The following is a 14,151-nucleotide window of genomic DNA, read 5'->3' as shown; positions in this document are numbered from 1 at the left end:
CCGCACCCCAGCCTTCCTGGGCGTGCCTGGCGTGCCCCCTGCCCGCCGCCGCCGCCACCGCCGCCGCCGCACCGGCACTGCGTAGGCCTAGGGGGCGCAGCGAGGACGCGGGAAAACCGGCCCGCCCGGCGCGCAGGCGCGCGGCCGTTAGCGCGGGGCCGCGGGAGAACGTCTCGCCCGGCGCGCGCGGGGAAGGCGGGGGGGGGTTGGTGACGCGTTCCCCCTCAGGCTTAGCAGGCGCGCGGCCGTTGTGCCAGCGCAGGGACGCGGGACGATGTTCCTCCCGCCTTGAGCGAGCGCGGGTCTTGCGCTTCCCCCCCCCCCCCCCAGCCCCGCGCGGCTACCGCCCAATCAGCGGCCTGGCTGGAGGCGGCGCTGCCGGCGGGGTGGGGGAGGAGCGGAGCGTTGGGGCGAAGAGCGTTCGCGGGGGCTGCGGGCTGGTCCCGCGCTGGCGGCAGGGCAGTGCGGGGAGGGGGTGGGGGGGTGCTCCTCCTCCGGCGTCTGTGGAGGGCCGGCGGGCGAACCTGTGTGGAAATAGCGCCCCCCGCCCGGTCCTGAGAGTTCCCCACACGTACCCCCCCCCCCCCCCCGTAGCTCCCTCCTCAGCTGCGTGGAGGATGTTCCCCCACACAGACACGGCCCCGTTGAGGTGTAGGTCAGGGGAAGGTGGGATGAGGCGCGGCGTGGCTTTGAGGCGGGAGGGGGGGGAAATGCGGGCTGTGGAGGGACGTGAGGGGAGGTGAGGCAGCAGACGCGGGGCGGGGAGCGTGTCTGAGGGAGGTGAGAGGGGAGCGAGGACGCGGGGCGGGGACGGGGAGGTGGGCGCCCGGGAGGGATGGCGGGCGGAGTGCGAGCCTGCGGCCGGCGGAGGGTTAAAACCGCGCCTGGGCTGGAGGAGGCGAGAAAAGTTCAGGCTGTCTTTTGGGGGCGGGGGGGGAGGGCGCTGACAAAATTTTTGTTTCATCAACTTCGCGCTTAGATGCTTTGTTTTTAGCGGGCGTTTATCCCGGGCGTACTTCTCGTATAACTACGCGCATTCATTCTTTTTAACAAGGGGGGGGAGGGAATCTCCCAGGAAACTTTTCCCTTTACGGAAGGCGGGACCGAAACAATACCCGATGCATTGTTTAAATGTAAAACCTTCAGCGGTTTTTTTTTTTTTTTTTCGGTACGGTTCTGTCGCCGCCGCTGATGGTGTTGTGATAGCGCTTTCCCCCTTGTGTTTACAGCTTCTGTGAGGGAGAGACGCTCAGAGGAAGAGCCAGGATCCCTGGGCTGCATAAACAAGGAAAGCAGCAGTCCATCTAAGCAGAGCTGGAAGGATTTCACCTTGTTGCTATTTGTTTTGGGAGATTTTCCCTCCCCCCCGCCCCGGACACTATCCAGCTGAGGGTTTGTTTCGTTGCCGCGTCCGTAGCCGGCCAGAAGAGAAGCGCTCTACACGTTAGAGGTGATTTTGTCGTGGTCTGCCTGCAAGAAAGAGATCAACACCAGTCTTCGAGGAGGAGGAGGGAGATACGATCAACTGAGGTTTTCCCTACCTCCGGCTGAACGTGAGAGTTCAAGTGACATCGCCACTACTGGCCTGTGGCTGACTGACTGCACAGCGAGCTGGAATCACAGCCAGGGCTGCTCAATTTACCTGCTCGAGGACCCTTCAAACCCTTCTATTGACGGTAGAGATTTGTATCCAAAGGAAAATCGGATTAATATAAACTATGCAGAGCTTTGCGGGAATATCTGGAGACTACCCTGTCTGCATGGCTAATCTTGAAATTGTCTGAAGTAAATCCTTAGCACAAGAAATAGTGAGACACTTTCAATTAGGGGTTTGTTTTTTTTTTTTTTTCTTGAAGGTTTTTTTTTTTTTTTTCCCACGAGAATTTAACACTTCTATTGCAAGGTTTTTACAGGAGAATGGGACACATGCCGGACAACTCACCACGCTACATAAAGATCACGGGGGTAACAGTTTCCATCATCGCTGCGGTATGAAAGGTACTCTTTGGATTGTCTGCTGGTGGCTAAGATGGATCAGTCTTTCTCTGTTTCTGTTAGCGATGTGCTGAAGGATCCGGATTTACCGAAGTACTGACGCCCATAAACTTACTCCCTCTCAGTGGAGGCATTGGATGTGACAGTGCAGAGAAACATGTGTTTCACATTTCTGACTGGTTGTTTTGGTGCAATCAATACCTCCACAAGAAACATCGACTTAGGTGGCGATTATCAAACCGGGAGGCAGACGGAGGGTTGCTTTCGGATTGCATGCCAAGTGAGCACAAATCAAAGAGCCCGCCGTTCCTGTGAAGTGGGGGCTTCAATTCCCCCCAAACTCCGGGGCAAAGGCAGCGGGCGATGTTCCCAACCCACCGCAGAGAGCCTGGCCTCGGGGAGCGGAATGAGCAATGACCAGAGCGCTGTCAGGAGTGGCAGGCACTCGGATCGGATGGGGATCAGTGAGGCAATAACGCTTGAAAGAAAGGTGGATCGCGAAATTACTGCCCGAAGGAATAGCAGGCGAGGCGGAATGATGATAAAGTTAAACTTCTGTTTCATCTTCTGTCGGGGATGGTGGGCGTTTCTGTTGCTTCAGCTCCACATGTTGCAAGCGCTGGCACAAGGTAGGGCTAGAGACATTTTTGTTTATAGAAATGCTGCATCTGCCTCCTAAGAGGAACTGAACCTCGCTCGGGTACAGAGAAACCCTTTTACTTTACCCTTATCAGAGGTAAACCGCAGAATTCGCACTGAGCTGATTTCATGTAGGAATGGTCGTTTCTCACACACAATCGTTTCTTTATGGAACAGGGATTTGCAAACTGTACCTACATGTTTCTCTCCCTTTCTCGCCCTATCCTTCCCCTAGCCTAGCCTCCCACAGAGAATCAAAAGCCCTGCTGGGACCAAACCTGCTTTTTGAATTTACTTAAATACGTCCGTACATTTCTGTTCTTTTGGGCAGCAAAAGAGTTAACTGCTGGTTGTCTCTGTGTGTGTGTGTGTGTGTGTGTGTTTAAAAACACTGTGTGCCGAGATAAGTTATTAGGAGAAGGGGAGTCGTAAATCCGCCGACCAGATCTAAATCAGGCATGTAAAAGGAATTCTTTAAACGTAGAGTACCATCCTGTGTGAACCTCTGTTCGAGCATTGTTCGTTTCTTTTGGATTGCCAAGTAACATTTACCCGAGACAAAAACTGCAATTGATTCGTATCTGAGCATTTCCACACCAGAGATCCTTGCAGTCAAATGAGTCACTTGCAAACGAAGGGTCAGAGTGGACCAATAGACTTCAAATATCAAGTGTCAGTCACTTTGCATGTAAATTCCCTTCTCCAAAAATTGCCAAATGTAGCCTAATTCTTAATAATCCTTTGACAGAGTAAACAATAAATGGCAGGCAGGAGCATTACAGTTGGCTGCGCCAAATAACACGCTGAACAAACGCAGCTTTCACTTTCTTTGCTGGGCTGAGTTTTATTGCTGGGTGCATTGTCTGACTGAAGTGGTATGTGTTGGACAATGCAGAACTGTATCGTGTGGGACGATGCGTTAGTTATTGAAAGCGGAAGTTAATACTCTATGAAGGGGAATGGTCTTTGTGTTTTAGTTCTTTGTTTTCAAGTATTTCACAGGGAACAACGGTGCATTCAGTTTTAATAACTGGATGGGCTTGTGCGTTGAGGAAGAGGGGCTATAAGCCAAGTCTGTTGTAGTTTGTCTGCTTCGGTTTACTACTGCATCCTCAGAAAGTTTGGAGCCGCAGGGTACAGAAGAGCTTTAATCCAGTGTTTAATAATGGACTCCACCCTCAGGAACCTTTTTCTGTGCTTTGTTGATGCTGTCATTGCTATTCCCAAACTACTTATGCTGAGGCCTGCAAGCCCTAACAGGGTATTGTTATTCTGAAACAAGACATACCTGAAATAATTCTCTCTGCAAATTCAAATTCACATTTTTTTTTTTTTTTCTTTTGGTAGCTGTTATCGACACAACACTCCATTTCGAAAGACAAATGCTGATGATTCTTGCTGTTTACATTAAAAATGTGAAAATTTTTCATATAAGCCAGCTTTAAGTGCCAGTGACTCAGGAATCATTTAGATGCCACATGAAACAGTTTTCTGTGATTTAGTAGTAAACAAGCCATCTTACTGGATCAAAAAGTGAATTGAAACTTTTGTGTAGCAAAGTATAGACTTTTTTTTTTTTTTGATAGCATATTTCAGATTAGTAAGTATTTGCAGTAGTATCAGTTTTAGGTAATATATATCTCAGGGAGTTACATAGTGTTTACAAACTATCCTGAAGAAAAGTCCTAACACCAAGTTAGTTTTACCCACCAGTATTTAAGACAGGGAGGGGAAGCAAAGAGGGTTAAGTTACATTATTTCTGAGAAGCATCGATGCAGTCAAAGGTATGAGTTCAAAAGTCATTAAACAATGAAAAACAATTGTGTAATGCAGACACAAAATACATTTTCATTTTTATACAATGCAGAAAATCCAATTACAATTAGTCCACTAAAAATTCTTTGATACATAAACCAGCAGAGAGGTCTTCATGCAGAGTGCTTCTGTTAAGTTTTCACAAAATTTGTATTCATTTATCACTTATGGTTCTTTTTGCAATCAGAATTCTAATGGATTCTAATACATTCATCATTTTTATGCAAAAAATTACTTTAGAGAGAAGATGAGAATTTTTATAAAAGTCCTTCAGGAAAATGAAAATTCTGCTCCAGCCACAGAAAGTTTTTAACGGAATGATGTGGCCAGATGCATGAGAGAATTCCATGACTCCAATCATTTTATGTGATAAAATAATGAACCTTCTAAACATATGGGTCATGGCTGTTTTGAGTGAAAGCTAATAGTATGCTGTAACCAGCTAATATTTCTATAAAACTATTTCAGCATTAAAGAAATATTTCAGGCTTACTGAAATGCAGGTTCTTAGCTCACAGGGAACAGATAAATTCATTGCGATTAAGTATCTTATACTGGAAGGTGAATGGAGGGAAAGGTTTTCAGCTGCAACAGTTTGGTTGACTGTTCTCTAAACTTGAATGCTCATCCATGTAAAAGCAGGTCTAGAGGCAAACTGTAGATAAAACCACTTGTAAATTCATTTTGTACTTAGCTCCTCAGCTTTTCCGTCTTCCGGTAGTTGTGTTATATAATTACATATAACGATTTATTTGATTTCTTTTTCCTTTTCAAAGTGAATTTAATTATTACAAAACATACAGCAGTTTATTGTACTGAATAGTAAAGCATTTTCTTCGAACCTTAGTGTCGTTAGTGCAGACTCCTCCTGACAGAGGTGATTTTCTGGGTGGAAGAACGTACAGATGACAGAGGTGGTGGCCTGTCCCATGACATAGCCTAGAATGGTGCTCCCACGGCTGTAAGGGCTGAGATCTGCATAGAACCCCACCCGGCCTGCTATGCTGGCCCACCTCTGAATGGGAAGCTTGTCAGAAGAATTAACCTGTAAGAGTCTGAAAACTGGTGCACATTTCTTTGTTTACTCGGTTCTTTACGCTCGCTAGCCCCTGCCATGGCATTTTTGTTCAATTTGAGTATTAGGTGCTAGTTAGCCTCAAGTCATTGGGTGTCATCAAATAGTGATGAGATGCTAATTGATAATCACTATAATTATCAAATCAGAATTTGCAAGGTGATGGTGGAAGTGAGTCATTTCGACACAGTGACTGACTACTGTGCTTAGAAGAACATTATCCTGCAGTGACCTCTAGCTCTGGTCTAGCATGCCTGGGCATAGTCCTGTTGAATACACAGAGCTCGGTGCAGGATTGGAATTTATGAGTTAGGTATGAGATTAACAAACACTGATACCTACTGAGGTACAAATTGTTTACTAAAATACTAGAATATTTGTATGGAAATAGAAAAATTCTGCTTATTTAAATAGGTTGGCAGTTGCCAGAGGCTACTCTACATGCATCTTAATGGCTTTAAGTACCTTCCCAATGTCTCACTTGTTGAAGAGTGAAAGAATACTAGAAAATACACTTCTTCGGATTGATAGCTATTGTTCAGAATGATTTTAAAAGACATAAAAGCAGTGCAAAGCTTTAAGATTCTCCAGAAGGAGATGGATGTCTTTAAATATTAAGAAAGAGAAGCTTCTCTGATTTTTCTTCGTTTTACAGCAATGCAAGTGGAATGATAGAATGGTTTGGGTAGCAAGGGACCTTACAGATCGTCTAGTTCCAACCCTCCTGTAATCTTTTTTATGCTACTTGATCAAATCTGTAATTCAGAATTCTACATGTTCTTGAGTGTGCATTTAAGGCGCTATTGATATCTATTATGCTTTGCCATGACATGAAATACAGAAGAAAATGTTTCTGGGGCCCAAGTTTTCTAATTCAAATATTTGATTTGCTGTAACTTATAAATATGCTAAGTGTAGGAAGCGTTTTCAAGCAAATTTCAAACTCCATTAGATGCAGAGATGATAAGCAACTTGCGTATTTAGTTGTGGAAGGACAGAGACGGTTAAATGTGAGGGCAATACTTATTGGAGGGTGAAAAGCATTCTGAATTAAATGTAGAATGATGCATTTTGAATTCCAAAAGATTCTGTTACTGTTTACCGGAAACTCATTAATTTATATTGGATTTACCTCCTGTGTTCCCTTTCTTTAGATGAACATTTTAAGTATGTGCCAGTTTTTAAACAGGTGTATTCTTTGTGTGTATAATTATAATTAAAAAATTGATTTGGAGGAGTAGGTACAAGCCTAGCCTAAATAGAAACGGGGTGGAGAGAGTCTCTGAATGGCTTTTTCTGTGGCCGTATCACGCAACTTCCCTCTCTACTGTGGTAAGTCTAGATTTGGTTTATATGCTTAAGTTTTGCTGAAAAATGAGTTATTCTCAAGGCTTCTCAAAGCAAGTTCAGAAAGACATGTATACATACCTATGAGCATTTTAAGTACAGTGTTCCAGATAGCTTCTCGAGAGTGCAGTGTAATAGTACTCTTAGGGGTGAAGAAAGCCCGTATGTAATAGGTGTTTATCAACGTTGGTTTCATGCCTTACCAGAAGATACTTAGACCAGGAATGACGTAGAAGAGGGAGGTTGTGGCAGTTATGCTGTGTGACTTTCATGTCGCTTCAGAAGAATGGAAGGGAATTTGTGTCCGTGGTTCATAGTCCATGAGGTCTGTAAGGTTCTGTCATCTGTGCACAGTCGTATGTTTTGAATAACAAAGACAAATATTGGCTAATATTTTAAAGATTATCTGATTAAATAAACCATAGAAATTTTAATAAACAATCTTGAAGTGAGCCATTAGGAAGCTCGTAAGTGAAGAGCTTGGGCTTTTGTATATCTCAGAGGGATGTTTTTTGGTCGTTTTATTGTGCTTACTAGCACATACGTACAAGTCTTGAATGAGTTCTTGATTCAAATAGAACATTTTCATGTCTTTGGCAACTTTGTATACAACTCTACCTGAACATCACACTCCAAATGGACTAGTTATTTGGTTCACTTGGACCTTTTTGGTGAATCTGTGGGCAGACTAGCAGCAGTTAGATTCCTCATGCAGCAAAATCTTGTTCATGCTGAGTTCATTGCAGAAATAGACCTTTTTTTCCATCGTTCTGCACATTTCCATACATAATATGTATTTAAAAAGTTGTTAATGAACAAATTGATGATTTGTTGGTCTTTTCAAAATTCTGTTTTCTTGAAGTTATATAAACTAGAATAATTTTTATAAGATTTGTGCAGAGATTAGAAAATGCCAGAACTAAAGTAGCTTGTGCATCTTTAATTTGAATTTTTTATGGATGTGCATTATGATTAAGTTTAAATTTATACATATTATTTTGGTCTACGTTAGTCGTAACTAAGACTGGATACTGGTCACGGATCAATTTTTCAGTATTTTGTTTTCTTCTCAGCGCTTGGCTCCATCTTTCATTTACTTCAAATGTTTTAAATTCATCACAAGAAGACTTTTGTGTGGACTAAAGGAAGAGCTGTTAGCAGCGTGTTTTTGGATTAAACTACTTAGAGTTGTTACAGGTGATTGTGAGACTTGGTTTCTATTTCTATCGAGTGACTATTTTATAGTGAATAAAGACTCTTCACTCCATGTGCCTCAAAGATGATCCATCACCACCCATATAGCCCATGCAGAGCAAAAATGTAAGTCCATGAAAGGTCTGTTGCCAGACAAGTTTGGGTTTCTGGAGTTATTTTTGCCTGTCCTGATGTTGGTCTTGTTACAGACTATTTTGGACAATTTCAGAATTGTCATTCTCTAGGACTCTTCTGATAAGTGGCCTCACATGTAGCCTAGTTAAATTTATTAAACTGGAGATGTGTCATAGTTGGCATGCTTTCTTATGGGAAGTGTGGTGTTTTCTCAGTTTATTCGTTATAAATAGGCGTTAAATAGATTCAATGAAGTTTTTTTCCAGGTAAGTAAAACTTTGCAACTCCTTTATGCTTTATGGACATGGTCTTTGAAATGTCACACAGCCCTGGCACTTCCAATAGGTTCTATAGGGATTAGTTCATGTAGGTCTGCCTTACATTAGTTCAGACTCACAGGTCTGAGTTCAAGGGGTTATATGGCTGAGAAGGGAAGGACCTTTTATTTCTATGTGCACACTAACTTAATTACTTTTAAACATATATGACTTTTTGTAAGATATATTCATTAGACAAATTCTTGGCTTCTAGACATACATGGTATTTGTATATTCTAACTTGAGTATTAGTATTTTTGGTTTACTATGAATTATTTTTCTTCTGCCCTTACTACAAAAAACAATAAATCTATTATTAGAATATATACTAGTCTGTTGCTAATCATATGTTTTACCTGTGAAATGCCTGTGAGATGTAGTAAAAACAGCACCCTCACTAATAATGAAATTCTAGGCTTTTTAAGGAACTGTTTTTAAAGTTAAATTTTTGCTGTTTAGGTGCCTGAACTAGCTCAAACTGGGGTCACACAAGCCTCAGGGACAATGCAAAAGAGGTGATGGGAGTTCATGGCCAGGGGGCATGACTGGCAGCCATCACTAAGACCAGTTTAAATTGTTAGAGAGTTTTCAGATTCACAAGGGAATGTACACTGCCTAACTTCTTACAAACTTGGAGGCCGCTGTTCCTGGGTAGAAAACAGAAAGGTTAGTGCCTTTAAAGGAATGGTTTAGAAGACTTCTGATTTCTTCTCTGAAAGACCCTTTCAGTGAGTTTCTCCCACCGTTAGATGCAGTCTTCCTAAAGAAAGTCTTAACCTAAGCTTATAAGGCAAGTGCTAAAGTTAGGTAATATGAATATTCCCTGTAATGCCCTTATATCTTGATTCTCGAGACTAATAATGGGAATAATATTTTTTCCTTAAAGAAAGAAACTTTGTAACTTAAGTTGCAAATTCCACAGGTATTACTTTTTACTATTTGTATGTAATACGCAGATTCAGCAGGTAAAAGTGGTGGCATGAGCTCCAATAACTCTGATAAAGGGAAGTCTTTAACACCACTTAATGCAAAATGTGGAACTGGATTGTGCAATCTTATATCACACTATCCAGATAACTTTTGAAGTGTCACTACTTTTGATAAACGATAAAGCATTTGAGGTTTTTAAGCAGATAACTTGAATCTTTAATCCTGTTTTTCACATTTCCATGCTCTATTGTGGCAGCCTAAAGAGAAAGTTGATTCTGGTAGATAAATCATTGTCTCTTAGGTCTCTTTAAACCACTTTATAGTCTTTCAAGCCATAAGCCATATATTTTTCTAATAAACTCCTAGGTCTAACAAGTTATCTAAAAAATAATTTGATGGGTATAGCCCTCTTGGACCAGAAAGTGAAGAATAATGATACATAGCTCCAGTACATGTTGCCAAAATGGTCCCACATTGATTCCAGGCTGAAATTGAAGACTGTAACTCATTACTACATAAAGAATCAGAAGATCTGGTAGACACTCATCCTCAGATTCATATTTGTCTAACTTTGTATATTTATTAGCTGAGAATGTTGTGGCTTTGATGTGTATTTTTGGTGTTGAGTTCAGAGGAAATCTACTCAGTAGCAATGCTACCTTTTAAGGGAGGGTATTAACAAAATAATGGAACTATAATGCAAGTATTTCAAATGTTTAGACATTTAGAAAAAATGCATTTTCTTATACTGGTACTGTTTGCTCACATTTGCGTTAAATACAGACTCAGTACAACACAGTCATTGCTATCTTCCTTGCACGTCGGGGAATGTCCTGTGTGTCTTATTTCTTATCTGTCAAGAAATGTGAAGGACATTCATGACTAAGTACTTCTGCAATAACTAAATGGTATGTGGTGACTGGAAAAGAAATATATGGTGCTAGGACATACTTGCAATTTAAAGATAATACATTTATCATAACGTGGAACACATGGCAAGTGACGCGCTGCTGTAGTATTGAAGTGGGTGGGAGGACATAAGGGGAATTCTCTGTCAGTATTTCTAAAGGTGTGAACTGATTAGTGGAATTTTAAGCCCTCTTGAATCTTACATGTAGAGGTACAATTAACTTTTCTTGCAGATTGTTCGGGACTGTATCTTTCAGTATCAAGAGACTGGATAAACTCAGATTCTAACCCATCATGCTGATGTAACATTGCGAAATAGCATCCTTGTGCTTTCTTCCCTGCTGTCCCCATGGTTTAGGAGAAACTCTGTCCATGAACAAATACGTCCTTTAAAGTCTTCAAGCAGGCTTTTTTTTCTAAGATGCATTAAAAATGTTTTACAGTAGCTCAGGTGATAATGCACTGGAAATACTGTTGTCCCTCGACGAAGACTGTCTCATTGTTCGCATGCGTGCCCATCTGCATGTCTCACTGTTGTCCTCTATTAGCTGTTTGTCCCAAGTTGAGGACCTCTACCACAACGTGCTTCTAGTTTCCGATTATTGCCCCTACATGGTATTGTAATACAAATAATGCCTGCTGCTAGTAGAAGACTGAGGTGATAGTTTAAAATCCCCAATTCTACATGCAAAATGCAGAACAGGTTCCTTAATTATCCTCTAACTGGACATAGAATTGATTTTCTAGGACACTTGTATTATCCAAAGCAGGGCTTTCATTGTGGTGGAAGATCTTGTTCACAACAGATAATCAAAAAGATTGTTTAATGGTTGATTATCCCAGGCATTGTTTTTCAGAAATGTTAGATAAGACTAAGAGCCAAGAAAGAAGAATAGTAACTCCTGTGTTTCACCTTTTGCTATTTTTGTTGCCACGAAGAAGTTAATTTGGTTTTTAACTGAAGTTGATTTTTAAAACCATTTCAGTACATGCCACTTCAAACACTAGATTTTAAGGTAAATGCTATCAACTAATTTTCTGTTTCTCTTTAGGACTTTTTCTTTTAAAACATAACTAGTTACTTCTTTGTCATGAGCAAAGATAACACGTTGGGTGTATCTTAAATGGAGAAAAATATTTGGATTTCTGTTAAATTAATTTCCTGCATTGGCATGTGCAACCCTCACTTTAAAAATAACATATTTTTAAAGAGAAAATTATATTCTTTCTAGTTGCCTTAAGCTTTTTTTTTTTTTTTGAAGTTCTGTGCTATCTTCTCTCTTGGAACTAGTGTGCTAGATTCTTAGCTTTTAAGAACTACTGAGAGGTCCGTGGTTGTGTTGTTTTCCCCCTCTTGAAAAGAATACATATTTTATATAGTAACTTCTTGAAATTTGTAGACTAAAAGAAGGTGTTTCCTATTCACAGAGCCCAATCATGTTAGTGTTTTTTATCCATACAACAAGGCTAAAATTTCACTTTTAAGCATTTCTGTTTATGAAAATGGGAGAAGAGGTTAATTGATTCTACCTTAATTCAATTTACAAAATAGGCCAGTGATGCTATTGTTTAATGAAGTCATCAGCAGAAAAAATTGAGGTGACACTGAGGATAAATCTCTTATTTATCCACAAGTTTGAAGTAGCAACGAATAACAGAGCAAGGTACATATATCTGTGTGTTTTGAAAACTTACGTTGAAGTCATTGATGTAGTACCTAACATCTTTATTTCAAATTCCTCTATACTAGTGTTGATAGCAATCTTCCTCAAATTTAATTATTTTCATTATATATGATTTATTAGTAGCATTTAATGGGTCAAATATTTATGCGTATTTTTCTGAATCTTCTGTTGAGAATTCTGAGTTAATGACAGTCATGTCAAACTCAAAAGATTTAAGTGCTGGTAATTCAATGTTACATTCACTATGTAAATGTATCATAATTAAAATGATGCCTTGTCAATCCCATTCAGGTTTCTCATGAGTATAATCTTCAGTTTTTGTATACCGGATAGTCTTCTGCTACCCAAAACCTGAACAGGCATATTTACACCATACTGGTGTCAATAAAAATTTGCAATGATGCTAACTGTTGTGCCTATTAAAATTTGAAGCGTGCAAAGCTTATTAATTCTGTTACAGAAATCCAGGTAAGATCTAAAACTTAAATTTTCGACATTTTCAAATTGTTGAGCTCCACTATAAGAAAAAATAGTGGAGCAGCCAGTGAGAAAAGAGAAGATGGCTCTGCAGTTGGACCGTCCTAATCTCATGGGCAGAGAGGGACACTTTTCATCTATAACAATGCAGAATGGGAGCTTGATGCCTGCAAAATCTTTCAGTAACAAATGTGGTATCACTTTCACCCTAAATGCTCTTTGAATAGAGATACAAAACTTTTTTTCAACTGATTTTATACATTTGGCGTTATGCTGAATACATCTCTTTTAATATTTCCTTTGTAGAGGGAATTTCCTCTATAAGTTGGCAGTCAGTGAGAAGAGACATAAACACAACTAAACCACAACTAAAACACCGGCAAATGAAATTAAAGACTGTCAGGAGAGGAAGCTGTAGGCAGATAGAGCTTTTCAAATTGCCTCAGAAACAGTGGTGGCTTCCCCATAACGGCTGTGTTCAGAATGGGCTCGACGAAGGAAGGCTATTCTTTGGTCTAGATTCCACTCTCACCAAGTAGGATTGTGTTTTCATTGCCCTTTAAATTGTTAGTTTCATTGTGATAGTTAATAAATGAAGGATTAAATCAAAGACCAGTAAGCAGGAGTTCTTTTTCTGTACTTACAAATGACAAAATAAAACAGCTTTCACCCATTGGTGAGTACCGTAGTAAAGGGAAGTGACCAATCAGTCTGAATTGGTGGCAGGTGAATTAGAAGACGGTGTTTTTAATCTAATTTTATTCTGTGGCTCAGTTGCATTAATGCCAGTGCAAACTCTTCAGCTTGGGAAGAACCTCTCACTAGGGTGGGTTCTGATCTCAGCTAAAGATACGTCCCCAGAAGTTTTCAATCATCATGTGCTAGTGCAGCTGGGTAATAACAAAAAGCCTTGCTCCTCTTGATCACTCTGCTGGCTTGGCAAACAAAGGAAAGAGTAACTGTCAGTTTGTGGTTGTGCAGTCTGGTTAATAAATGATCAGTAATGTTATTTAATATCTGTTCTGATGGTTTAATACAAATGAGGTCAAAGTTTTCATATTGTATATAAAAATAAAGTTCAGAGTAGTTTTGAATTTCCACATTTACGTGTGAACAAATGTTCTTACTGATAAGAACAAATCTTACAAGAACTCTTAGCATTTTGAATATCTTTCTATAGAGCTGCTGGACATTGTAACTACTGATAAGCCAGCCTTTGTGTAAATGTTCACCATAGTGGAGTAAGTGTTAACTGTCACTTTATTAGAATTAATGGCATAACTGCTTCTGTTTACTTGAAATTCATTGCAGCATGAAGTGATTAGGCATTGGTGCTTTGGTAAATTATGGCATATCGTGCATTTTTCATAACCAATTAGTGAGTGTTGTGTTGGGCATGTGCAATGCATCTAGTTGTCACTTGCACTTGAGTTGAATTTAATTAACATCCATATCTGTGTTTTTACCAGAAGAGTTCTGTTGGAACTATTAACATGTGACAGTGTATTTTATCGAACTTGGGATAGAAAGAAAATGTTTTCTATTGTGTGTTTTATTACAAGACCAGGTACAGTGGTGTTCCAAGAACATGACTGCCTTGACTGAAAGAGCTCCCAAAACCAGTACTAGAGT

The 14,151-nt window shown here is 40.5% G+C and overlaps 1 protein-coding gene across 3 annotated transcripts in view; it reads left to right on the top strand.

The window, feature by feature from the left end:
• Positions 1 to 2,152: 2,152 nt before the first annotated feature.
• Positions 2,153 to 14,151, top strand: part of SDK1 (sidekick cell adhesion molecule 1) — a 409,863-nt gene continuing 397,864 nt past the window's right edge. For all 3 annotated transcript variants that reach the window (XM_086472872.1, XM_086472871.1, XM_086472870.1), the window contains exon 1: positions 2,153 to 2,624. In XM_086472872.1, the coding sequence (XP_086328998.1) occupies positions 2,153 to 2,624 (472 nt within the window). The remainder of the gene's footprint in view (positions 2,625 to 14,151) is intronic.

The sequence above is a fragment of the Leptosomus discolor genome, chromosome 14 (assembly GCF_034619465.1).
Source record: "Leptosomus discolor isolate bLepDis1 chromosome 14, bLepDis1.hap2, whole genome shotgun sequence".
Classification (NCBI taxonomy): Eukaryota; Metazoa; Chordata; class Aves; order Leptosomiformes; family Leptosomidae; genus Leptosomus; species Leptosomus discolor.
The sequence above is the reverse complement of the archived record's forward strand: the minus strand, read 5'-3'. Positions and strand labels throughout refer to the sequence as shown.